The 26,014-nt window shown below is 39.2% G+C and overlaps 1 protein-coding gene across 1 annotated transcript in view; it reads left to right on the forward strand.

The window, feature by feature from the left end:
• The first annotated feature begins 1,246 nt into the window (after positions 1 to 1,246).
• slc6a5 (solute carrier family 6 member 5) overlaps positions 1,247 to 26,014 on the forward strand; it is a 28,912-nt gene continuing 4,144 nt past the window's right edge. The window contains exons 1-15 of the mRNA XM_011487398.4: positions 1,247 to 1,607; positions 2,365 to 2,823; positions 3,941 to 4,091; positions 4,348 to 4,479; positions 4,588 to 4,761; positions 8,644 to 8,794; positions 10,236 to 10,368; positions 11,803 to 11,937; positions 12,028 to 12,131; positions 12,417 to 12,541; positions 12,688 to 12,800; positions 19,294 to 19,425; positions 19,556 to 19,655; positions 20,661 to 20,761; positions 22,257 to 22,424. Of these exons, the coding sequence (XP_011485700.2) occupies positions 1,605 to 1,607; positions 2,365 to 2,823; positions 3,941 to 4,091; positions 4,348 to 4,479; positions 4,588 to 4,761; positions 8,644 to 8,794; positions 10,236 to 10,368; positions 11,803 to 11,937; positions 12,028 to 12,131; positions 12,417 to 12,541; positions 12,688 to 12,800; positions 19,294 to 19,425; positions 19,556 to 19,655; positions 20,661 to 20,761; positions 22,257 to 22,424 (2,181 nt within the window). The 5' untranslated portion in view covers positions 1,247 to 1,604. The remainder of the gene's footprint in view (positions 1,608 to 2,364; positions 2,824 to 3,940; positions 4,092 to 4,347; positions 4,480 to 4,587; positions 4,762 to 8,643; positions 8,795 to 10,235; positions 10,369 to 11,802; positions 11,938 to 12,027; positions 12,132 to 12,416; positions 12,542 to 12,687; positions 12,801 to 19,293; positions 19,426 to 19,555; positions 19,656 to 20,660; positions 20,762 to 22,256; positions 22,425 to 26,014) is intronic.

Here is a 26,014-nt window from a genome sequence, read left to right on the forward strand (position 1 = left end):
CAGCTGCTGAGAAATGAGCGCAAAGACTGTTCAGGAGACCTGCAGTGAAGACGTAACTGTGACGTACTGTGGAAAATCACCGCCGTGGATGATCATCTGATTTTCTCAGTTTTGCTGCAGTCATTTGTCTTTGCTTATATAAAGTTTATAATAAACGGAACTGCCAATACTATTTTAAAATACCCATAATATTTTAAAATATGTCAATCGAGTTAATTTATCAAGTCTGACCAGTAATGCTTTTCAAATATGAAGTCAGTGCTGCTTTAATTAGTTGTTTTCATGTTTTTTAACAATGTGACAAAATGGGTGGAAGTGAATGTTTTATTTGAAGATTGTTGACCAAAGTTTTTTTCTTCTTTTTTTGAAAAGAGGCTGTATCTAAATGATTTGTTGTTTGATTACTTTTATTATTTAGTTTGCGTTTTAAGATATACAATGCGTCTCCTGGCACGTGTTCTATCTTAATACAACATGATGAATCAGAGCTGCGCACTTGTCCTTGTAGGCTCCGTTTGATTTTCTTCTGCTAGAAGGCCCCTTCTCAAGTTTTCACTTTTCTTTTAAAGACCAATTTTAAACAAGTATTTAGTCATAAAAACCCCTTATTGTTTCCTTAAGCGTTGTTCGTGTAAACTTAGACTAGGAAAATGGTAGCCTATGCGCAATGCAGTGTTTTAAGTGTGGTACACACACTCCCCCTCCTCTCAGCTTCCAGTGGAAGTTCCAGTGGTTGGCTCTGGCTGTTCCTTAACAGCTGTGGAATTAAAAAAATCTTATTGCGTAAGACATAAACAAATGAGTAGCTTTCCAAAGCCATTTCACTCCTTTTTCGTTCTTGATCAATGCAGCTATTGGTGACGCGCGTGTGCTGAAGTGTGCGTAAAACCCCTGAAGCTGAAAAGCTACTTTTAGTTCAGCCCATTTTTAGTTCGCCTTCCAAATGTTATTTTGCTCAACTTTGAAGTAAACGTTTTGGAACAAGTTTTGAATAATTCACCTATCAATGCAAAAGTGTTCATTAGATAACACAAGACTATTTGTAGTTGTAGGAACATCTAAGAATAGGCCTCAATAGTTTTTTGCTTCAATACAGCCAGATTGTGAAGTTTACTCCTTGACTGAAACTGTAGAATAGACTCCTGCATGACTCTTATTGTTCAGAAACAACCCAAACCAGGAACATTTTGTCCCAAGTAAGCAGGCTTTGCGTGATCAAGTGAGACGTGTTCATGTATGTGTGTGAGACTTCTACACATCCCTGAAGACGAGTGTATTAATCAGCTTTGGGAATGTCCATCCAGCGCTCACGCAGGCAACGTGCGTAATAGGAAGCCGTACAATTTGCGCACGAGCAAACGCGCATCAGTCGTCTTTTTGGTTCCACTAGTCCCTTTAAAATCCCAATCCAAGGCCGTTGATTTATCAAACTCCTATTATCAAGAAAATGTCATGCGAAGGGCACCTTGCTGTCCTGCACTGACGCAAACTCCAGCCTTTCTCTCGGAGCTGTAAAAAAGCTTAGCACTTGCTGTTTGAATCAGTCTGCTTCCAGCCTTCTCTTTTTACTGCTGTTTTCAGCCTGACACCGGAGCTCTACAAAAATGGTAGGTGCACAAAGATGTTGTATCCTTCAATCTACGTATTAATTATTAGTGACTTTCTTTCTAGGCTGTTTTGACTTTGATTGGACACTTTTTGAACGCTGTTTTAAAGGAGTTGCGCTGTCCGTGGTGCTGAAAGGGAATTTTGACAAACTTTCTCATAAGGCGCTTATTTTTGTACTTTTTAGTTAAAACTACCGAATCACCGTCCACATTTTGTAGTATTCGTTTAAATAAAGTTATAACGGCAATTCCCCCGTTTAACTATTCAGTAACCTGTGGAGAATTTAGATCTGGAGGATCATCCGCGCAATTTGAAGTTACATTTCAGACAGTCATTTGTAATCCCGCCACCCCAGGTTTCTGTGCTGCTGTGGCACAGGCAATCCCGCATGCCTACGGGGACAGCGGAGCGACTGCGGGACCTGCGGTGGATGTTTGGGGGGGGGTGAATGACACAAGGGCAAATGGGGCGTAAAATTAAAGAATCTTAGGGAAAGATAGAATTGGGGAGGCAAAGCAACCCCCTCCCGGCAACACACAAATATTCTCCATTCATACTTGAACACAGCCCTGCATTGTGTACAGCGGTGTGAAACCGTAGTGCAGCCTGCAAACGAAGGCTGCAGGAAGAAATCGCAGAAAGTGACAGAAACTGTTGGGTTCTTGGAGAGACATGCGCTGCAGCGCTCTCACAGCCTCGTGCGTTCTGCTCTCTTTGGTTCCTTTATGCTACTGATCTGTTCTTCTCGTGTTCCAGGATTGCTCTGAGCAAAGAGAAATGAGCACTCCTCCTGGCTTCATCCCGGCGCAGCAGCCAGACGGAGCCGCTGGAATCCAATCCAACAAGCCGGACAACGCAGCTGCGTGCCCCGCACCCGCCCCGCACCATCACCCAGCGCCCCAGCTGCCGCCTTCCTGTAACGAGAGCAAAACTTTTTACCCCACGGAGATTAAACCGGGAGAACCGGACAGCAATAAAGCATATGGGACGTTTAAAAGCGCTCCCCCGCCGGTCCCGGGATCAGCGATTGTTAACTCGGATTTTAGGAAGGATTCAGTCGGTTCGGCCCGCGGGGGGTCCGCCCTGTGTGGCGACCCTCTCCGGGCAACCACGGAGCAGAACAACGCGGTGGGCAACTGGACGGCTATGAGCCAGACCACCATCATACTGGGAGCAGATGGAAACATGTCTGTTCAGCCTGGAGTCGTGGCGGGGGTAAGTATGCAAATGAACCGCGTGCTCACGGCGGACGCGTGAATCTGCAGCAGATGAGAGGTGTTTTTTTTTTTGTTTTTGTTTTTTTTAATTCGGTGCAACATCGGCATGTGATCAGATCATTTATTAAGCGCGCAGGGAGGAATTGGTGCCCTGAAATCACCCGTTTACCGTCGTTTGCGCACCTCCTGCGCATAGCTGCTTTTAGTCTCGGGAAATAGTCACTAGTAGATCCATTGTTACTTGCTGGTTGAATTGATCAGTTATTGCAGATGCTGGCTGGTTTGGAGTTTGTGTGTTTGTGGCCAGAAGTTGTGCAGAAGGTCAGCAGGTGTGTGCGCTGTCCCTGCTCCGGACAGGACTTTCCCTGCTCTTGTTGTCTTTAATTGAACTGATGTCAAGTATCATAAATAAACAAACAAACAAACAAACAAACAAACTTTTTCTGATAATTTCTTGCACTTGTGTGGTATGGACTGACTCCTTCTCTCGTGGGGCCAGGCACTCAGGTCCCCCTCCTGCGGCTTGTTTCCTGATCCAGTCAGGACAGCCCTCACGTACCCAAACGCACACATACACACACACTGTTTGCTTTATATGAATCAGGAATTTCATGCAGTGTGTTTATGAATCGGCTTGGTGGCATCCTGCAGGGCTTTTGTAATTATGCGTCGTCATTAGTGCGCGTGTGTTTCAAGCAAATCATTGCAATCGAAGTCCGTGACTAATTTCTAGTAGATTACGGGAATAATCGGATTCCACTTTAAAAAAGATGAACAATCACACGACAGTGTGTTTTATATATTCAATGTAAAATGTGCGCAAAAGATCAATTTATGGCCCATTTATTTGGATGTAAATTGGTTAAATCTTAACTTTCATTGCAAAATAAAAATTCCTATACATTTTCTAATTTAGTGGATTCACATTCAAACGCGTTTTTCGTTGTTTCGTTGTTTTTTTTGGTCAAAACTTTTTTGTAAATAAGTTTTCAAATAAATGATTTGAAAACTTATTTACTCAATTGTTCTGTTTTAGTTCACTTTGGAAAGCAAAGATTTTTAATATATTCCAGTTCAAGTCAAAGAGTGAATTAGTGACTTATTTTTCCTGTTAGGCGGAAGATGATGATGACGAGGAGGGAGATGAGAATAAGGCCAGAGGAAACTGGTCAAATAAACTGGACTTTATTCTGTCCATGGTTGGCTATGCGGTTGGACTGGGGAACGTGTGGAGGTTCCCTTACCTCGCCTTCCAAAACGGTGGAGGTAAGACTTTAGAGGTTTGGTGGTGTTAAGGTTTGGTGAAATTGACTGCATTTAAAATGTGTTTGTTATATATAAAACATGCTTAAAAAAATTCAGAAAAATAATGAGATAAAATCTCAATACATAAAAAAAATACATTTCGAAAGCACAACTAAACTAAACTAATTGCGTGTTTGATACTGCACTGTCCACGTAAATCTGACGACACAGATGAGGTGATAATTGTTTGGTTTTGTTGGATCATTCCCCCCTCCAGGAGCGTTTCTCATCCCGTACCTGACCATGTTGGGCATTGCAGGAATCCCAATCTTCCTGCTGGAAGTTTCCTTGGGTCAGTTTGCCAGCCAGGGGCCCGTGTCTGTTTGGAAATGCATTCCAGCCCTGCAAGGTAAACTGGCGCAACTGTCCAGTGGAATTGTTTTTTTTTTAAAATATGACCATTTCTCTACTTTCCTTTAGAGTAATGCATATATTTCGTCTCATTTATTTATTTTAGGTTGCGGGATTGCCATGTTGATAATATCTGTCTTGATAGCCATATACTATAATATTATAATGTGCTGGACACTGTACTACCTGTTCGCTTCGTTGAAGGGCTCACTACCATGGGCTAACTGTAGGAATGAGTGGAACACGGTGGAATGTAAAGACAAAGACATGCTGCTGTTAGGTAAGGAGCACACTTTATTTCTTTCTTTCTTTCACACACACACACACTAAAAGCACCTCACTCCCCACAATGCGCAATGCGTCATGACTCCCTCAGCGGAGGTGTCCTGCGGTATAATGAATCATGACCTGCGATCTCTGCGGTATTTGACTCCCAGACGCACCAGGAGACCCTCACCTGTCTGTTTCCAATCATTTCTGGTGGTACAGGCCAAACAAAGAAGGCTCGCGTAAAAGATTCATAATAAACCTTTTAATAAATCATTTTAATTCTTCTTTCAAATGACTGTTTATTATTCTACCTGCAAATGCGAATCTAAATGTGCCATAACTGTGATACGTTTTTATTTTATGCATTTTTTTAAATGAAAGTAGCCTATAGATAAAAATTTCTTTCAGTCACAAATAATATATAAGAGTTGGGGTACAATGCGTATTCTTCAGATTTATATTGAAGAAAAATCGAAACTGTAGGCTATTTGTTTGCGTTAGAATTTGCCTTTAGCGATTCTGTGATTTCAGCACAAAAACTGCTTGCTTGACAAATTTACTGTACAGACTGAGCTGCTGCAGTGCTGCAGTTAACCCGCTACTGACCCCTGGTGGCTTGAATATCAACAGCAGTCACTGTCAACAAAAAGTCCGTCCGTCCATATTCAGAATCCTTTTCAGGGTCACGTGGAGCCTCCCCCACTAACTGCAAGCAGGGCACACCCTGAACGGGTCATCAGTGTGCCGCAGGGCGACAGGTGTAATCCAGAATCACCAGTTAACCTATGAATTGCTTTTGGACTACGGATGGAGCCAGAAAAAAACCCAAACATGAGCAGAACATCATGCAAACACCACACAGAAAGGTCCCAGGGGACGTCTCGCTGTGAAGTGAAGGTGCTAACCGCTATCCCACCATGCAGCCCTCAACAATAATTTCTTTAAAAAATTCAATTCAATTCAATTTTCTTTTTTTCAAACACACGTGAAAATAAACACAATAGTTTAAAAGAGACAGATAAAACAAGAGAGTGTGCTTGAAAAGATGTGGGTTGAAGACAAATCTTGTGTGATCCCACCCCTTTTTTACAACGCCATTACATTCACAATTACATTCTGCATAGCACCTTTGCAGAAGTGACATTTTTTTCATTTATCATTTCTTGCCTTGTAAAGTTCCATCAGTGGCATCTTGTAGGTTTTTTTTTAATACGTGTAAACTTTTGCTTTGTTTTAAACCTTCATCTATCTATCTATCTATCTATCTATCTATCTATCTATCTATCTATCTATCTATCTATCTATCTATCTATCTATCTATCTATCTATCTATCTATCTATCTATCTATCTATCTATCTATCTATCTATCTATCTATCTATCTATCTATCTATCTATCTATCTATCTATCTATCTATCTATCTATCTTTTTATTTTCAGTATTGTTTTGGTACAAATTAACTAAGGCAGAAAAAAATTACTAACAAAATGCATTTATTGTTTTTACACAACAATAAATAAAATTGACCTATGTAGGTGATCTGCTTAATAAAATAAGAAAAACTATTAACTGCCAGGAACCAAAAACTTTGGATACTAAACACTGGCCTGAAAAAAAAACATTTTAACTTGCACATTTTTTTTCTTAATCCCCTTGTAACAATGCCCAATTGTTACAGTCGGTTGATGCCGTTTTAAGTTTGTTAACAGAGTAGATGTGTTAACTTACTGTGGCATACGCTATCTTTGTGTAATAATGTCAAAACACAGCATTCGACTTATCAAATTTTATTTTCCCGCCATGGATGCTGACAACAAAGCCAAAATAAGCCAAAATGTTCCCACGCATCAGAGTGTAAGGAGATGGGGGGGTCCTCATCTCTGGCCTTACGTCTGCATTAGCCATATGGTGACATGCTTACCGTCCGTCACCTAATAGTGTCTCGGAGGAAACTCACGGCTAACATTACTTCCGCCTCGGCGCAAAGTTAATACAGTGGCGACCTGGGGGTTAGCCCCGCCTATAGCCACTAAGACTCATGGGAAGTGGGAAATCTTGTATGTTGAATCCTTCACTATCACCAAATGGTGATGGTGCTATAAAAGCTATGAAAAGAAGTGAGGTTCATGTTGTCACGCTGTTCGTGTTTATTCATAATAAATGAGTTTATTGCCGGAAAGGAGAATGAGCTATCTATTTCTCTGTCTATTCTCTCTTTGAGACTGTTTGAGGGAGTGTGGAGTATGGGGCAAGGACAGCCAACGCAGTTAGTTCATAAGCAGCTCGGCTCTCATTTCCCCGCTGTGAGTGACAAAGCAGCTGGGTCGTTACAATGCATGTGCGGGGAAAAAACTTACCGAAACGGTACAGAAGTGAACCGAAACAAAACAGCCGCACCAAAACGGTTCGGTTCAACTACGTGTAGTTTTACACCCCTAATATTAAAATTTAATATTTTTATTTATATATATAAAAAAAAATGGCAAAATGATTTGCAAATGACATCATTGGCCAATATTTTTCCATTGTTTTTTCTTTTCATTTTTCCAAATCAACAAAAACTAGAAAGGAATAGAAGGGAACAAATTAAAGAAAACCTGCTTAAAAAGAAAATATATTTACATTCATAGAAAAAAGATATACAATGCAAAAAAAGTGAAAATGTACTTTAACTTAACATATTTAATCATATTCATTTCTGCAATATATTATATAGGTATATTTTTAGCAAGGCATTTTGCGTAGAATAACCCAAAATATCCCAGACACTGGCAATGTTTGTCTGATTTCTAATTTTCTAAGTCGTACCTGGAATTAGGCAACAAGGTTAATTAATTCTATTTTGAAGAGCTCTTTATCAGCAAGTCTTTGAAGGTGAATAATACAAAATGTGTTTCATACTGAAGACGTTTTACTTTTTTTCAGTGACATTTTTTGAAAAATGTGTTTATTTACAGTATAGATTAATTTGACTGTAATTGTGACTGTATAGATAGGATGACTTTGCAACATCTACTTGATATAAAAAAAAACTGGCTTTTTTTGGTATGAGGAATGAATGTTAGTAGGAAGGCCCTGGTTTATATGGTCATGTGTTTTGGTCAAAGACGAGTGACAATTCCTAACTGATGGGAAACTGAAGTGTTATTCTTGATTTTTGTTGACAAAAGAACGGAATAGCTTAATTTGTGGATGGAAGCTGAAGCCTTCATGTTGCTAATGTTCAGACAAACGTTTTGAAGGGGGTTTAAACAGACATACACTGCAAAAACTGAATCAGAACCTCTTCAGAGCTGGCATCCACATCGGGTTTTATTACCACAGTAGTTTGTTCATCTTAACTGGGGCTCTATGACTTTCTGTGTAGAGTGTTAGCTCAAATAACTTGTAGCACTTTGAGGTTTCATGTAATGAAAAGTGCATTATAAATAAAATCTATTATTATTATTATCATTATTATTATTATTAAATATTAGCTTGGGCTCTGAGAGGTTAAGAGAGCAAAAATACTTGTTTTAAGAAAAAAAAAATCTTTTTTTGTTTTTTGCAAGAAAAATAATCTTATCAATAAAGTTTGCACTGCAAAAACAATCTTAATTTGAAAAAAAAACATTTCTTACTGACTGGAATTTATTTCTTCAAAAACTAAGTTTTGGTAAGTGCATTTTTCTGATCCCATTGGCAGATTTGTTTTTATTATTTTGCTCATTTAAAGAAAATCTACCAATGGGATAAGATCTCTTCTTTCTCAGAGACCTGTTTTTGCAGTGTGGCGTTTGCTCTTGAGGCCTCGGACCTTTTGTCTGCAGCTTTTTATTTTCTAAAAATCTGTTTAGCCCCTGACTCTCCTAGTCTTTCCCAGTTCACATATGTTGGTCTCTGATTGAAACAGACTCATGCATCCTGCGTGACAGGAACGCCATTTCAGTGAAGAACTCCACTTTCTGTCTGTCTGCAAACGCTGTGGGAAACCTGACCAAGCTGCTGAATGTGAGCATTGACGCCAACAAAACCTACGTCAGCCCCAGTGAGGAATACTTTAAGTGAGTGGAGCTTTCTGTCAGTGGAAAACTAAGCTTGATGCTTCATTGATGAGTCAAAATAGAAAATATTAGCTGTCTTCACTGTGGCTGTAAAATCTCTTCTGCATTCATTCACTGATCAGGCCTAAAAAGACATGGGCGCAGTAATCAGACCTGCTTTCTATTAGATAATTCCCATAAAATACAGGAAAAATTTTACACATTTTACATTCAGACAAAAAACAATCCTCCTCAAATGGCAAATTCAGTGAAAGCTTTATTGCCACAAATGAAAATCACATTAAGTTATGAATGCAAAAAACACATCCTAAACTCCTGGTCTCAAAACCTTTCTGAATCAAGTTAATTGAAATTAAAATATCATGGCTGCTTCCTGTTTTTTCTTTAATCCTCGACACCAACGGAAAATTCTTAGTTAAATCGTAGTTAAAAGGAAAATTTATTTATTCAGATATTTTAAATTACAAATGGGAGGAATAACCTCTTAAATAGAAGAAACATCTAATTTTCAAGAAGGTCCTCCTGATTTACTGAAGTAAAGAAGCAAATGCAAGAAAACAGGGAAGAGTAACAATCGACAGAGGAGAAACCAAACCAAACAAACAGACAAGTCCAGCAGATAACACAAAGCCCTCACACGTGTAACCGTTCACACCGGAGGCAGACCAAACGATAATGAAAAACAGAACATACACAAAGAAAAGAAAGAAATAACAGCAATACCAACTTCAGAAAACTAAAAACAATAGCAAACAATAACCAAAAGAGCTTTCCTGAATTCTGGTAACAGAACGTAACAACATTGGACGAATATTCCAATCATTTGGTGTCTTACAACAAAATGCACATTTGCCAGATTGTTTATTAATTCTTGGCACAGAAAAAAAGATTAAAATGTCATAGGTTATATTGTGTTGTATAATGTACAAATTATTGTTTTAAATAAGGAGGAAAGTTTAAAAACAAAAAATTAAAAATAAATTGTAACCAATGAAACTGCTGTCCACCTGATAGTGATAACCAACTCAAACTTTTAAACACTATACAATGATGAGTGGCATGAGGACGATGAAGAAGGATTTATGATTTCTATCTAAAGAATGTAAACATAAAGAGGTGGCAAGAAAACCTATGAGGTCTCCATCATCCAGAATTGGAAGTAGCAGTTGTGTCTAACATGAAAATGAAAACAGTTGACCGATTGGTTAAGAATTTTGAGATGGTAGGTTAGTTTATTTGTAATTGAGTGTAAATGAGTATAAAATAATACATTTTGTTGTAACAAAATACCAAGATATTTAAAAGACTTTGTAGTCTCAAGAGGAGAAGAGTCCAAAAAATTTAAATCAAGATTTCTTTTTTCTGCATTTATGGTCTTAAGGTGTATTTTTCATATCGTTCTGATATTTGTGTCAAAGCTGTGTGTGATTCCTTCCTGCAGGTACAATGTTTTGCACATTTCCAAAGGCATTGAATATCCAGGAGACATCCGCTGGCCTCTGGCAGGCTGCCTGTTTTTGGCCTGGGTCATTGTCTATGCTTCTCTGGCCAAAGGAATCAAGTCATCAGGCAAGGTAACAAAAACAGACACAATCAAGAGCCTCCATACAAGTTCAACCTCTCCTTCTATGACTTGAACTGAGCCAGAAATTCTATGGTGTTTACACTTTCAATATAGTAGTCACTGCAAAGTTCATCGTATATCAGCATCATTTTGCAGATTCATTTAATCTTTTTTTTCAATTTAGCTGATGAAAAAAGTGGCTTGCATGTTAAATAACATGAAATTAGATTCCTTCCTTTTACGACACAGAAGTCTGCTTTACAAAAAACGTGTGGGGGTCAGGGGTCTGCAGCTTTCAGTTCTTAGAGAGGTCGATTTTTCACTGACCAAAATCCAGCAGGACCCACAAAGTCTTTCTTCACCCTTTAGAAAAATATAGTTGTGTTACTACCATGATAAATACTGTATAAATGAAATATTGGTTTTTGGCATAAATAAAACATAATCGTGAAGATAAAATAGCCTTTTTTCTAAATAATGAATTAATTTGTAACTTTTGACAGGACTTCCTTTAAAAATAAAAGACAGTGTCGCATAGGATCATCTCACTGCAGTACATATAAGAAGTGTAATGTCAGCAGTGATTAAAACAACTGTTTAGTCTTATCTTTTATGGTGCATCACAGCCAGAAGTTTCTAAATCTGGCTAACCAAAATTAAATCAGTTACCGGTAATTATGTGACCTTAAATGTATTTTCTAAACCGTAGGCTGCAATTAAAATATTTACATATGTGCAGAGATTGAAAATTTGCTTTATGATCTGGTACGCCTGATGTATCAAAAATCTGTCCAAAAGTTTTAGTCTGACTTTGAACCGCTGGATGGATTATTGGAGCATTGTGGCTACCGTGGTCTGAAAGCCTCGCAGAGTTATACATTACTTTACTTTTTTAATTTTAAGCTTTACTATTTCCTTGACTTTTACTTTTTTTAATTTAAAAACATGCTACTTTCCTATAACCAGAGAGCCACAAAGGGGTCCAAGAGCCACCAGAGTCTCAGGTTGCAGACCCCTGATCGAGAAATATTGACAATCATGTGTTGCCCTCTTCTGGACAGAAGATGTTAGTGCAACAATTGAATTGAATTGAATTGAAATCAAGATGATAATTTGCTTATGATCATCCACCAATGCAGAAAGGAATATACAGGCCAAAAACATGGTCTTTCCCTGTTAGCCGTTTTTAGAACACACCAATGTTTTTAAATGACATACCAAAACCCATTTTAAAAGTAAAAGAAATAGATGTAGTTCACTTTTCAGCTTATCCCGTCAGGGGTGGCCACAGCGAATCACCTTTCACTGATCTGCACAGGTGGTTTGGCAGAGAGATTTTTATGCTGGATGGTCTTCCTGACACAACCCTGTATTTTATCCGGGCTGGGGACCGGCACACAGAGAACACTTTCATATGTTTTTCTCCCCGTTTTTGTTCCCTCAGGTAGTTTATTTCACAGCAACATTTCCTTACGTGGTGCTGATCATCCTCCTGATCCGAGGTGTGACCCTCCCTGGTGCTGGGGATGGCATCCTTTACTTCATCACACCTAAATGGGAGAAACTGAGTGATGCAAAGGTGCTTGATTCTTTTGTTCCTCAACAAACCACATAGTTTTCAGGCAGCCAAAACTTTTCCGTTGCCCTCATCTGCAACTCTCCTCTACAGGTATGGAAAGATGCAGCGACTCAGATATTTTTCTCTCTGTCAGCTGCATGGGGAGGTTTGATCACACTCTCCTCCTATAATAAGTTCCACAATAACTGCTACAGGTAAACACTCAAAAGGTAAACTATTCTTCTGTTAGCCACATTTCAAATATCACTGCAGATGCATGTTATTGTGTCTGTATGTCTGATATTTAGCAGCCACAGTTAAGTGTTGAATGTCTGTTCTCCTTCCCGCCACCAGAAGGCACTGTTTACCTTCTTTCTTTGTCCGTTGAACAGACGAGAGAGCCTGTCAGATAATTATCAGGTGTTGTGATTGCAGTCCTCCCGTAGGCAGAGAGGGATATTTGCTCACTTTGTTTCTATCCTTCTCCTCTGTGTTCACAGGGACACCGTTATAGTGACTTGCACTAACAGTGCCACTAGTATTTTTGCTGGGTTTGTCATCTTCTCCGTGATTGGTTTCATGGCTCATGAGCTGAAGGTGCCAATAGAGAAGGTGGCAGACGAGGGTAAGAAATCAGAGTCAGCAGGCAGACGCCGCAGACCTGCTTTGCTCAATAAAACAGGCTGTAACTAGTCCACTCCTGTTCTACTGTATATATGTGTGTGTGTGTGTGTGTGTGTGTGTGTGTGTGTGTGTGTGTGTGTGTATTAGGTCCAGGCATAGCATTTGTTGTCTATCCGGAGGCTCTGACCAGACTCCCCCTGTCTCCTTTCTGGGCAATCATCTTCTTCCTCATGCTTCTGACTCTTGGACTGGATACCATGGTAACCACAGCTACTGTCTTACTATGCACTGCATTATGTCAGCTTTCATCTTGTCTACATCTCCCGGTAATGCTGAATTTGCTTTTTTATTGTTCTATTATTGAAGAAATACTACGAAACATAACCCTTGTGCTATCTTATATGACCCCACCCTTACATTGACGTGTTCTCCCTGCCATGACAAAGGTGGATAAAGGTGGAAAGATTTCATGTAATCCATGGACACCATTGAAGATCACAAATCATGGAAGAAAAAAGGTTCAGTGCACTGTCTTGTGGGGTCTAGATGACCCAACTCCCAAGGTAAAAGTGCCTAGGATAGCACAAGGGTTACGATGGAAGCAATTTGCAAAAAGACTTTAATGAGTGAGGATTTTGTTTTTTGTAGCCATGAAAAAAGTCACCTATTGGCTATAATTTTGCATTCAAACAAGACAGTTTTATTTATGGCTGCTTTGACCACTTGAGGGCAGAAAAACTTCACAAAATACTGTCAAAACTTCTGCTCAAATGACACAAATGATTCCCGCCAAAAAAATGCACAAGTGAATATTTGATGAACTTAATTCTGACTGCTTTCTTTAGATGAGTGAGCTGAATTTATCTGAGAAGCAGAAACAGACTCACTGATTTAACAAAAAGTGAAAGTTGATAAACTCTGACTCGGTAAATGCAAAGTTTTCTTCACCTGCTCTATCCCTTTCTGGTCCATGTGGTTGCTGGAGCCTGTCCCAGCTACTGTTGGGCGAAAGGGGGTACACCCTTGACAGGCCGACACAGAAATACCAAAGGTACAAAATGTGGAGATGAAATGAGTCAAAAATCTAGAAAAGAAAGGCATTCTACAGAGGAAACAGATGACAAGGCAATGCAGATTTAACACCAGGCAAAAACAAGCATAGGAGTTTGCTACTAAGGTGAGGACCAAGGATCAAGACAAGTAAAACGGGAAAAAGTTTTTATTCTTTTCAAGCATGTGATTAATCTTTTGGAGTGATGCTTCATGATTTCTGTCAGAAACCTGAACCTCTTGACTCGCAATTAGTCTGAAGTAAACACTTAACTGGCACCTTCCAGGAACGCATAAACACTGCATAGGCCCTGACCTAATTAGCAGGATTCTCCACACGTGGCTCCCGCTGCGACTGATTTCAGCTGAAATCCTGCAGCTCTCCAGGTGGTTGACTCCTTGAGTCATGCTCCCGCCTCTGCTCAAAGTTGACCTGAAATTTCTGGAGTAACAAAACTGAAGTACATCTTGTCCTGGAAGTGTGCATCAATTTTTTAAAATTAACTAAAACAACTTTTTTGTTGCCTTTCTTCATTAAAAATCCTACCAAAAAATACAAAATGGTGCACTTTGCAAGACTTAGTCTAATCACCAACACAAAGTCTCTGGAAGTTATTATATTTAAATATTCCATGCCCTGTGGATATGACGGAGCACCTTTTAAAGAAGGCATTATTTGATTTGATTACAAAAGGTTAGGCAAAACCTAATTAAAACATGTTAGAGGATAAAAATGATTTTATAAGTTTTTTTTTTTACATAAAGTATAAAAATGACAGGCAAAAAATAAAATGAAAGAATAGATGCACTTTTTAACTAGATAGAAACTTATCAATGTCACGCAGCGCTACTCTGCAGCAAATTTGGTTTCATTTTGTGCATTCCACACTCATTAGTTGCAATGCTTTTTAATTTCTAAATGTGTATTTTCATTCTTTTGAATCATTTCATATTTTCTAATGCAAGTCTCTATTCATAACCGCTTTTGATCTTAATATCTGCTGCACAACACCAACATTTTTATTTTAAATTACAATACTGAAATGCAAGCCTTTGAAATGAAGACAACATAAGTAAAAAAAAAAAGTAAAATTGGTTTGATTGTGATTTTTTATCACTCATTTCAGCAATTATATGCTTTACCCTCCACTGCTGACATCTCACTAATGTAACTTTAAAGTCCCTCAGCTATGATCCTAAGCGGGCTAATCCCCACAGAGCATGTGGAGCTTTGTGATGCTGCTGTGTCAAGCAGTGGAGCAGAGCCTCAGCGGTGCATTAAGACACAAGTCAACAGGAGCACTAAGTGATGTTACTCTGCCGCTGCAGGAGCAGCTCCGAGAGGACGGCTGCTGGCTTTGTTGTAGAAAGCAGCATGGTGGCCTGAGGTGCTGACAGGAAATTAGTTTTGAAAGCTAGGGGGGTGTCAGAAAGCTTGGTGCTACACCAAGTTCTGTTTGTATATTCATGAACTGATCTCTGGGTTCAAAACCACTTTTGTCATCAGTGTTATTCCGCAGGCTGACTCTGCTGTCAGCTTTCTATTACTGTAAACTAAATCCTTCCTGCTTTTTTTGCCCTCATGCTTGGATAAATTCTCTTTTAAATTGTTTTCGAAGCAAACTAATTTCTGAGGAGCTGAAAACAGATGCTTCACAATGAGTTGAAGTTTTACGGGGAGAACGTGATCTTATTAAAATGAGATCCTTGGATGGTATAGATCCTCAACCAGGATCCTGGGTGTCATCACCAAAGTCCTCCCACTTTCATGTTGCAGTGATGTTTTAGGCCGAACAAAACTATCTTCTCTGGTCTGTTTGTGAGCATTTGCAACTAATCTATCTTCAGTTTGGTTTGTTGGTTACTTTTCAGTCACAATTTAAAAACAAAAAGATGACATGGAAGACCAGCAAATGGGATTTATTATAAAAAACAATAAAACAACAATTTCATAGGATTTAAGAAAGAGTAATAATAATAAAAAAGTTAAATTACTGTACAAATCTGATTTTACCTCAATGCCGTTTATGTTTTGATTCTTTCTTTAAGGAAACAAGAAAAAACGAAGGAGAAATAATTAGTCATCATGTGAAACACTATAGCACAAATTAATGTAAAGGACAAAGTATTCATGTTTTGCGTATAGTGTTTGAAGATGAATTTGAATTTTTAGAGAAAAATGCCCTCTATGCTGAAAATAATAATTACCATATATTCCGCGCCAGGACATGCCAGTGTATATTTTACAAGCTCATTCAAAAGTTAATTTTCCAATTCTATCGTAGATAAGGCGCACCAAACTATAAGGTGCATTAGCAAGACGAAAGAGTCCAAGATAAGTCAGTCAGTCAAAGGTTATTAACACAAAAATTATAGAACTTGTTTGTAACACGCTACATGTTAGCCACATTAGCGTGTTTACAATACAGTAAACCCTTGTTTTTCGCAGGGGTTACGTTCCAAAAAGAACCCGTGATAGGCAAAATCCGTAATGTAGAATCTTCTATTTTTTTTACAATTATTATACAATTAAATACTCTATTATACATTGAAAAGAAAGAACAAGCCATTTTACAGGCTCAAGCATTTGTTTCACAAATAAAAGTACTTTAGAAACGTTTTTTTTCATCAAATAACGTCTGTACTGTACTGTCAAATAATAATTTTAATCATCAATGTGAACAGAAGGCTTCAAATCGCGGAGATTAGCCCCACCCACCGCGACCCAAGTAATTGGATTAAACGGGAGAAAATTTAAAATGATTATGAAAAAAATACAAAGTACAGTGGGACAAATAGTGACTCAGGTGTATTTCACTGCTCTTCAGACTGAGCATCCTGACTGCTCTGCAGGGTTTTCTTCTTTTGAAGCCCGCGGTGCAGGTGTGTTTGTTCGGGAGAAGAACATAGTGATCTGCAGTTGTTGTCGCTCTGTTTTCTATGGGTTTAAGAGAAACTCCAAATTACAAGATGATTTGCACGTACGTGTTGTAAATTCGGCAAGCTGTTTTACGTAGGTGTACATATTAAACTGCAACGTTATTGACGCACAGGTAGAGAAGAAGCGGAGTGACTTTTTAGCCAATCAGAATGCAGAACACAATGCACGATGCAAAACTGTGAAGTAGCAAAACCGTGAAAAGTGAACCGCGTTATAGCAAGGGATCACTGTACTGGTAACTGCTAACCTTGTCTGTAGCATGTTAGAAAGCAAAAAGAAACAGTCTGACGCTGCTACACATTAGCCACGTTAGCATATTCACAATAGCACCAAACCCAAAGTTTTGAATAACAACCCCTCAAAATTGCTTTAACACCAGTTAGCACAACCGGAATTATAAGAATTATAAGGTGCAATGTCATTTTTGGTAAAAAAAAAAAATTAGGGCTTTTAAGTGTGTCTTAGTGCTGAAAATAGAGTAATCCCTATTGAATTTCCTTCACAGCAGATCTGTAAACCACAATAAAACGGTTTAGGATAATCCCATCTTAAAACTTAAAAGTGTTTTCTCTTTTATTCAGTCAGGAATATTAAGAACCATCTTGGTTTTAACTGCAAGAAAACCATCCAAATTTCCTAACTGCCCTAAATCATCACATCATCTCATTTAAGATTGCCATTGTTTGCAAGGATGATGCCCGAAGTGAAGTTGTAGAGTTTGAAATTTTTTTATTTCTATTTTTTATTAAACCCTGTATTAGACTAGAAGACATCTGAGGGCTGTCTGAAAGCAATTACAGGTTTATTGATATTGTCTTCACTAATGCCTTAGTCACATGGTACTGCTTTTAGGTTGTTAGGGCCAATGGACACAGGATTGGCCATATCCTAAGGGGGTGTGTCTTACAGCTCCTTTGTGACCACCTGCGTGCCCCATACTGGTTTGCCCATTTTTTGCCAGCAGACAGCCCATATCCACCTGTAAGGGCAGTTGTGACTAAGGCAGAAAGCAAAAGGAAAGACATTTTTAACTTCTACTGATGCAGTTTCAAGGCTTTAGTACTCTAAACATACACTGGACTTCTTCAGATGATCCATTATCCTGTAGATCTGCAATTAGTTATTTGGAGACAAAGAGACCCCTGCAAATACTCCATAACTCTGCAGAGCACCTGGTATTCGATCATCTAAAAAGGTCATGTCAAACCACTGTTCACTAAACTCTGCTGGAAAGCCATGCTTGCATGAATCAACTTTAAGTGACCAACGGTTGCTTACAGAGTGACTGCAGGGCACGCACACAGCATCCTAAAACTCATATAGTGCACGCACATAAAAACCGAGAGAGAATAACACCAGAACACATCTGTTTTACCTTGGAACGGCAGCACCTCTGGAGGGCAGCGAGGGCTGTAAAGAACTGTTACCACTCAGCACAGGAACCGTTTGCACTTCTCCATTCAGGGCAGTGGTATCAGAGGCCATTAGAGCACCAGCAGAATAATGACCACTGTCAAACTCACAGACAACGCCCCAAACAATTTGACCCTAAAATCCTTCACTTTGTACACATTTCTGTTCTGTGAATTACTCAGTACTCTTCTTTAGTTTTTATGTATCAATGAATTATTATAATTGTAACCCTAGAAATGATAAATGGCATAGACTTGCATAGCGCTTTTCTACCTTTCTCGATGGCCAAAAGTGATTTACAGCCATAGTCCCACTCACTTTTCACAAACTCATTCACACACTGATGCACGCCCTACATTGGCGCGTACCTACAACCACCAGATGCAAAGTGGGGTTGTGTGTCTTGCCCTAAGACACTTCGACACTTCAGCACATAAGTCAGGAATCAAACCTGCAAATCAGCTGCACCCTGCTGAATTAACCCTTTAGTTAATTCAGCAAGCATAATAGCCCATTGCACTGCCACCAGATGTGATATTCAGTTTGCCATCTCTGCAAAGACCCACTGTTCATTTGGGGTTCCTCCAGGGTAGAGGAATCAGAGCAGGAGATCCTTCTCTTCTGTCAAAGGCTCTTGAACACTCCCCTTTTTAGAGAGCATTTCTTTTACACCTTACATTTCTTTGCTTTGTCTATTTCTTGAAGTCGTGTCATGGCATCTGAGCAAACCCTTTAACACCAAAGATGTTGCCGCCGAAGATACCTGAATAACACACACTCTTTCACGTACCATAGATTTTTAACTGTTTACGTGAACAAAGTGATTCTGATGCGGAGAAATGCGGCTTTTTGTCGTTATGCATAGCCACGAGAATGCTTTTCTCTGTGACGGAATCAGCTCATTTATGTTAATTGCGTAAACACTTCACTTTTGTAAATGTGTTGCATATCAGCTCGAGGCTTCTCTTCCCCGCTTTAGAATCTGCTGGAAGTAATATGTAAGAACTAATTGCGTAAATGGTGGAAGAGCTAAGGTGGTCAAAAGAATGTCAACACTGGAGCTAAAGCTCCGGTGTAAAAGGGGGAAAGTCCTTTGGCCTTATCAGTCTTGGATGAGTGGTGAAATGTTTTAAAGAAAGAAGACTTCAAGTCCAGTTACTTCATAACAACGTCACCTGAAAGAATGAGAACCTTCATTGACACCTTATCTATATTTACTGTTGCAGAGCATAAGCCACCAGTTCTCACTGGATGTTCCACCAAGTCTATCAAGTTGCTTTGATATGCTAGGAGTAAATTCGAGTCCTCTTGCTTTCCTTCATTCTGTCCTCTGCTGTGCTCTATTACAGTTTGCCACCATTGAGACCATCGTAACATCTGTCTCAGATGAGTTCCCCAAGTACTTGAGGAAACACAAGCCGGTCTTCACGCTGATCTGCTGTGCCTCCTTTTTCATTCTGGGTTTTCCTATGATCACAGAGGTACGACACAAGCATTAAACATGCATGAACTTTGGAACTTCTCCAAAAGCAGCAAATGAGAGATAGACATTACAGCGGTAAAGGCAAAGAGTGAGGTGGAGATGGTCTTTATTGTGTTGTACTGTTGCAGAATGGGATGTACATGCTGCAGCTGGTGGACACGTTTGCTGCTTCCTATTCTCTGGTCATTATTGCCATCTTTGAGCTTTTGGGAATTTCCTATCTTTATGGTAAGTATTTCAGCAAATAGCCCCTTTTTTCACTCTCAATGGTCTTGTCTTTCACTCACTACGTATAATGTAGATCAATATTTAGAGTTGCAAAGGGAAAATGATCTCAGAATTATCCATGTCCTTAAAAATTTGCACCAATTTATAGAAAAAAATCTGTTAAAAAGAGAAATAAAACTAACCAATCCCAAAAGTTGTTGTTTTTACTAGTTTCAGACAATCATAGGCTATTCATTTCTTAGATGGATCTTCTTTTTGACAAGCATAACTATAGAAGTTGTTTCTGAAGAGCCAGGGCAGCTGTCTGCAAAAAGTAAGTGGTTCAATCCCCTTACAATCTGAAGTGCTAATGGGAAAAAATAGCTAAAGACAGGAGAAAATAGGATGAAGAAACCTGGGGAGAATGGTGCTTTTACCAGCCAGAAGGTGAAGAAAAGCTCTGTACAAATGTATCTAGTCTTTTTTGCCATTTTTAAATGCTTGCCACCCACTGGGTTGTACCAATAAACATTAACAAAAGAAAGACTGCAATTGTTTTCTGGAATTGTCAATTAGAGCTCACTTGTAATGTCCTTTGTGATCGGCAGGGGTCTCTGTTGTGTTGCATTATTAAGGCAGGGCTCAGCTGCACATCAGCACGCTGTTTCCAAGAGGCAAGGCAACCGGCTCCTCTGCAGTTTGTCAGAGCATGAGTACAGATGACATATTGAAATGATTGTGTGACTCTGCCTCTTCATGTCACTCACTGTTATCAGTCAATAAAGGCGCAGGAATGAAGCCATCTGCTCGCTCACAATAGCTCAGGAATGACAGATTCCGATGCCCCCGCCCCCATCTCACTCTCACACACACACATATCCAGAGATGGATGCAATCTGTGGATACCTTTTTAAAGGGACTGTATTAAAGCTAGGTTATTTACTGTGCCTTCACTTTCTTTCAATCACTCATTTTTCTCTTTTCTTTATTTTCCTCCTCCTCTTCTCCTGTCTTCCACTGGTGCAGGTCTGCAGAGGTTTTGTGCGGACATTGAAATGATGATTGGTTTTCAGCCCAACCGATTCTGGAGACTGTGCTGGGCCTTTGTGACTCCAACCATCCTGACGGTGTGTGTTTATTTTTTTGCTGGTCTCATTACATTTCTCATCAGCTGGTGACTGCGGCTGTTTGTAATTTGTCAGTTTTGCTATTTTGGTTTTAAGTCTATTTATTTGCTGTACAGAAAGAGCAGAGTTGACCCTCTTTCTCTGAAAGCAAAAGCGATTTCCTCCTTCCTTGCTCTGTCTTGCCACCAATTTTCAAGTTGTTTATGGTTGCCTCTGCATTACACATGGAAGTCTGTCGGTCCAGATTATCAAGCAGATATATTTAGGCCCCAAGGCTGAGGGTGACATCGTTTTTATCTGTTTCAAGCAGTCACATGCATTCCCATGAAACACAATTTCTGTATAACAGACACTCATTTGTCCTTGCCGTTCAGGGCAGCAGCTCCACCAGCATGCCAGTGCTTGACAGTGTTATGTTTGCAGTTGTAAAGGAAACGGCTGCATTTCTAGAGCAGAGGTGACCACAATAAATGGAGCAGCAGTTAGCTCTGCTGGTCATCTCACTACTTTCGGGGGGGTTAACCACTGTCTGTTGTGCTCTTTTTGTCTCTTTTTAGTTAAGTGTGTAGGAAAAAAATCAGTTCTGTGAAATATTGTGATATTTCATTTGGCGATACTTGTATCGATTTCAAAAGCTGCCCAAACGATTTTCAGTTCATTTTTTATAAGCGAACATGTGGTGCAGCGTTTTACTCTTGTTTTCCACTTCACTCTGTGGAAGAAAGTTATTTCATATTTGAAGCACCTCTTAAAGCCCCATTCAGGCAATTGCCTCTTGCCAATTCACCGCCCTACTTTTTGTCTAAATTCTTCACATCAATATCATCATAATTGTTTTTTGTAACCAAAGTAGAGCATTTATTATTTTATTACATATATAGTGAATACAAGCTATTATTAATTGACACAAAACCTATTATTATTTTTCTGCGAATCAGTACACACACAACTGCAAATTAAATTTAACTATTATTTTGCAGTAATCAGTTTTTGTTCTAAAAAAAAGTGTTCCACATGCATGCTGTAAAAATCTACTGTGGGATTCTTTTTTTTTTTTTGTAAAGAGATAACTGAAGATGGTTTCATTATTTCAGATAAGGGATTTTACTAGCTTGTATTCAGTTACAGAACTCCTGTTTTCAATACCTGGAGGATATTCAGGAATGATCTGATTCTATAATGCGCTGCCTGCCTTATGGGTTGTTTTTGTACATTTTCTTCATTAGTCTTATAGTTGCAGTCACATGGAACTCAACACAGTAGTTTGCATTTCCTCGTACATTTTGTCATTACCTTGAGCCTGTTTGTTCTCAGAGCAGTGGCTGTTTACAGTAGGAAACAACTTTTACAGAGATGAGCTTTCTAAACCGATTTAGAGCTAAACCTGAAGTACAGCGGCGTTTTGCTCATTTTTATGCCACTGAAGTGCAGCTTGTTGCATTTTGAAAGGGAAAAGAAATAACTGAATTGATTTTTATCTTTTGGATGTATGCAGGGCATCCTGGGACTCAGTCTGTATCAGTGGAAGGTGATGACTTATGAAGACTACACCTACCCCACCTGGTCCATGATTATGGGGTGGCTCATGGTCATCTGCTCTGTGATCTGGATCCCCATCATGTTCCTCATCAAGATGTACCTGGCACCAGGCACCATAGGCGAGGTGATATTTCCTACAAAACAAAGCACTGCAACGCAAATTCCAATACTGTCGTCCTCGCAGACTTACACTTTATAAGAAATGCCTCTTTTGTTCTGTCTCTCAGTATTGTGGAGAGACAGACCACAGGCAGGAGGAATAACTTGGAAGCAATTCTGTAGGTCTTACTGCTCCTTTAAATGCTTTGATTAATGACTGATTAAGATTGTGGCTCTTTGTCAGAAAAATTTGCTTCCTTACCGTCTCAGACAGCACACTCAATCAGGGATCATTCTCAGACTCTATAATTACAGTTCTATGCTTTTACTTGACTACAATTTTTTTTCATCAAAGCTTTATTTTTATTCAAATAAGAGACAATGACTACTTTAAAAATATATCATTTTAAAGTTACAAGAGAAGACGGCATTAAGGCCCGTACACACCGGGACGAATATTCGCCAGGCGTTATTCGCCAGCGTTTTTCGCCACGTCTTTTGTGTTCACACCCAGGCGATTTTCGCTGACGATGAGCCGAGCGAACATGCAATTTCCTTCCCTGACATTAGATGGCGCTTAATGTAAACAGAAATACTCCTGTACACAAGGTGGCGCTGCGCAACTTTACGATTCTTAAAGTCGCTTTTCACTCAGAAGAAGAGAGCAAGTATTTACGCGCTTGTCAGAATCATACAAAGAAAACATGAATATTTCAAGCATCAGTAGCTCCAACTGGTACTTGGTAAGGGGATATTTAAGAATATCCGTCATTATTTCTTTGCGGCAGTGTAGACGCTACTTGGCGTCTATCTTCTTCGCTGGTATGTGTGCTCAGCAAGGCAGTTTTGTGTTTGAGCGCCCCCAAGTTGTGTTTTACTGTAACTTCATAAGCTCCAGACACGTGTGCAAAAGCGCCATTCTCATTGGTCGAATAGATTTCGACGCGACGCGTCGAAAAAAAAAAACGAACCCGAGGCGTTTTTTTTTTTTGACGCTTTGGCGCGTGCCGTTTTTTCGCCTCGGTGTGCACACTCACATTGGTGCCCTTTGTTTAGTCACGAGGCGTTAAACGTCGACGAAAATCGCCGGCGAAATTCGTCCCGGTGTGAACAGGCCTTTAGAGGAAAAAAAACGTAAAGTGGAGGTTGTTTTGAAAAATAAAAGGAGCTGCAAACAGTAGAGTTGATCTGATTTTGTCGTCCTAATTTATTTTATTTTCCTCTTCAAAATGACAAGTATCTGTGTCTTAGTTAGTTCCCAATGACTGTATAAGAGAACTGGACTGAGTGACCCCTCGCCCCCCTGGCATTCCAAACAGGAAACACCTGCTGCTCCCAAAAGCTAAAAATCCCATAGACTTCTTTAGAGTAACAAACAGCTATTACTCAGTCATTCTATCGGTTAAAATAACCATTCTTGATCTGATACCTTTTTTTTGTTGATACCATGTTCTTGATAATATGAATTTTTTCACACATTTTTTTCCGTATTGCAAGTTATTCAAGTTATAAACCAACCAATCATGTGCCTCAGTAAAAATATGTGGTCTCATGTTGAACGTCCAACATGTTTGGTTGACAGATTCACGTGAGCCAACTTTAAAGGGGTGTGGACTTCCAACAAGCATACTCCTGATTGGTGAATGTGGTTGCCATAGAAATATTGACATAGATTGAGTCAGACCAATCGCTATTTACTGATGAGTTCTGGTTCCAACACGACAATGTCCATATCACAGAAAACTGGCAATTGAATGAACTTATTTGGCTGGAGTTAGGGCTGCAGGATATGAGGAAAACTTGTGATTTGCGATATTAGTGATTATTACTGCGATGATGATATAACTTGCGATACATGAACAAAAAGCAAACCAACCAAAAACGTAATTTCACTGAAACAGTTTAATTTAAATTAGACTCCCAATGACCCTTGTCTACGTACATAGGAGGCAAACATCTTACATAAACAGGCTCTATCTGACTGGTCAACAATGTAAAGGGTCCATCCGACTGGTCAAATGCATAATAGATTTATTTGATTTGTTAAATAATTCAAGCTGCTAGATGATTGTTTTAGCACATCTAAGGTAACCATTTATTGCAATTTACACTGATCTGATACCTGCGATATGCATATTGCACAGTTAAAATTGAGATAACGATAAATTGTCGATTTATTGTGCAGGTCTAGTTAGAGTTGTTTTCTATGGATGATGCCACCCTCACTCAGTCCAGTTCACATAGTAAATATTAACTTAACAGTGTTTGCGATGAGCAAATTCCCTAACGCCATATTGTCATCTGTGATTTTGTGTCAATTAACTAATCCCACAGGTATCAGATGGATTCAGTATTCATTGCCTCTCTTTCCAACGAACCAAACTTTAGTCTTTATTTTCAAGTCGATTTTCTTTGTGTAATTGTGTGTGAATTTATATAAAGTGTTTTAGGATGAAATTTGTTTTATTTTTAATATTATTTTTCTAGCGTTGTTTTGTAGTGTGCTTCTGTGAGATAAAGCAACAGGAACACATAAGTAAGTTCTTAATTGTGCTATCTTAGATGACCCCACCCTTACATTAGTGTGTTATTCCTACCATGACAAAGGTGGATAAAGGTGGAAAAATTTCATGTAATCCATGGACACCAGTGAGCTTCACAAATCATTAAAGAAAAAAGTTTCAGTGTACTGTCTAGTGGGTCTAGATGACCCAACTCCCAATGTTAAAGTGCCTAGGATAGCACAAGGGTTACTGTAACTGCTAATATAACAAAAGTGTAAAAGTAGTCCACAGTTGTAATGGCATCACAAATCAGTGACAAAAGACCAAAAGGGGAAAACTTGAAAAATTTTGAGAGAAATCAAATGACAAGCTGTTTTAAAGACCCACCTTTTTAACATGTCCTTGTGGTATTTTCTGATGGAGGACATATATAGAGAGAATTAAGCTCAGAATTGCATTTCTGAGTATTTTGTTTATTCAAATTGTTGTGAATCAGAAGCAAACGAAACAATGCAGTTTGAAAAAGAGCGTATTTGTGATGTAGAAAATTCACTGGTCAGACCACAAGCTCCCTGCTCTGCTCCATTCTGATGCATCCACTTCTAGACGACTAGATCCTCGTCCTTGCGGCTGGATAGCTCAAATATTGCTCAACATTTTTGTTGTACCAGTAATGTTAGGTTGGGGGTTTGAGTAGGCTAAGAGAGCGTGTAAACAGAGAGCTCTCATCCAAGGCGAGGGGAAGATGGGCAGGGTTGCTCTGCCCCAACAGTCCCCTCCACAACTCAGAGGCAAATCTCTGATGAACTCCTGCCGCTCTGCAGAAACTATGTCCTATAAAACAACACGTTTTTTTTATCTTGGCTAAAAAGACCATAATCATACTCAAAAAACCTCTGATACCCCCTTTAAAACAGCTCTAAAGACAATTGTAGTGGGTCTTTGTCATACTTGGTAGTTCAAACATGAATGATTAGGCAAATCTGGAGAGTGGTTCAGTGTGCCCCACAAGGAACAGTCATGTTTAACCCTTGTGCTATCCTATGACCCCACCCTTACATTGACATGTTATCCCTACCATGCCAAAGGTGGATAAAGGTGGAGAGGATTT

Source organism: Oryzias latipes, chromosome 3, assembly GCF_053564925.1.
Source record: "Oryzias latipes strain Hd-rR chromosome 3, Olatipes_Hd-rR_3.1".
NCBI lineage: Eukaryota > Metazoa > Chordata > Actinopteri > Beloniformes > Adrianichthyidae > Oryzias > Oryzias latipes.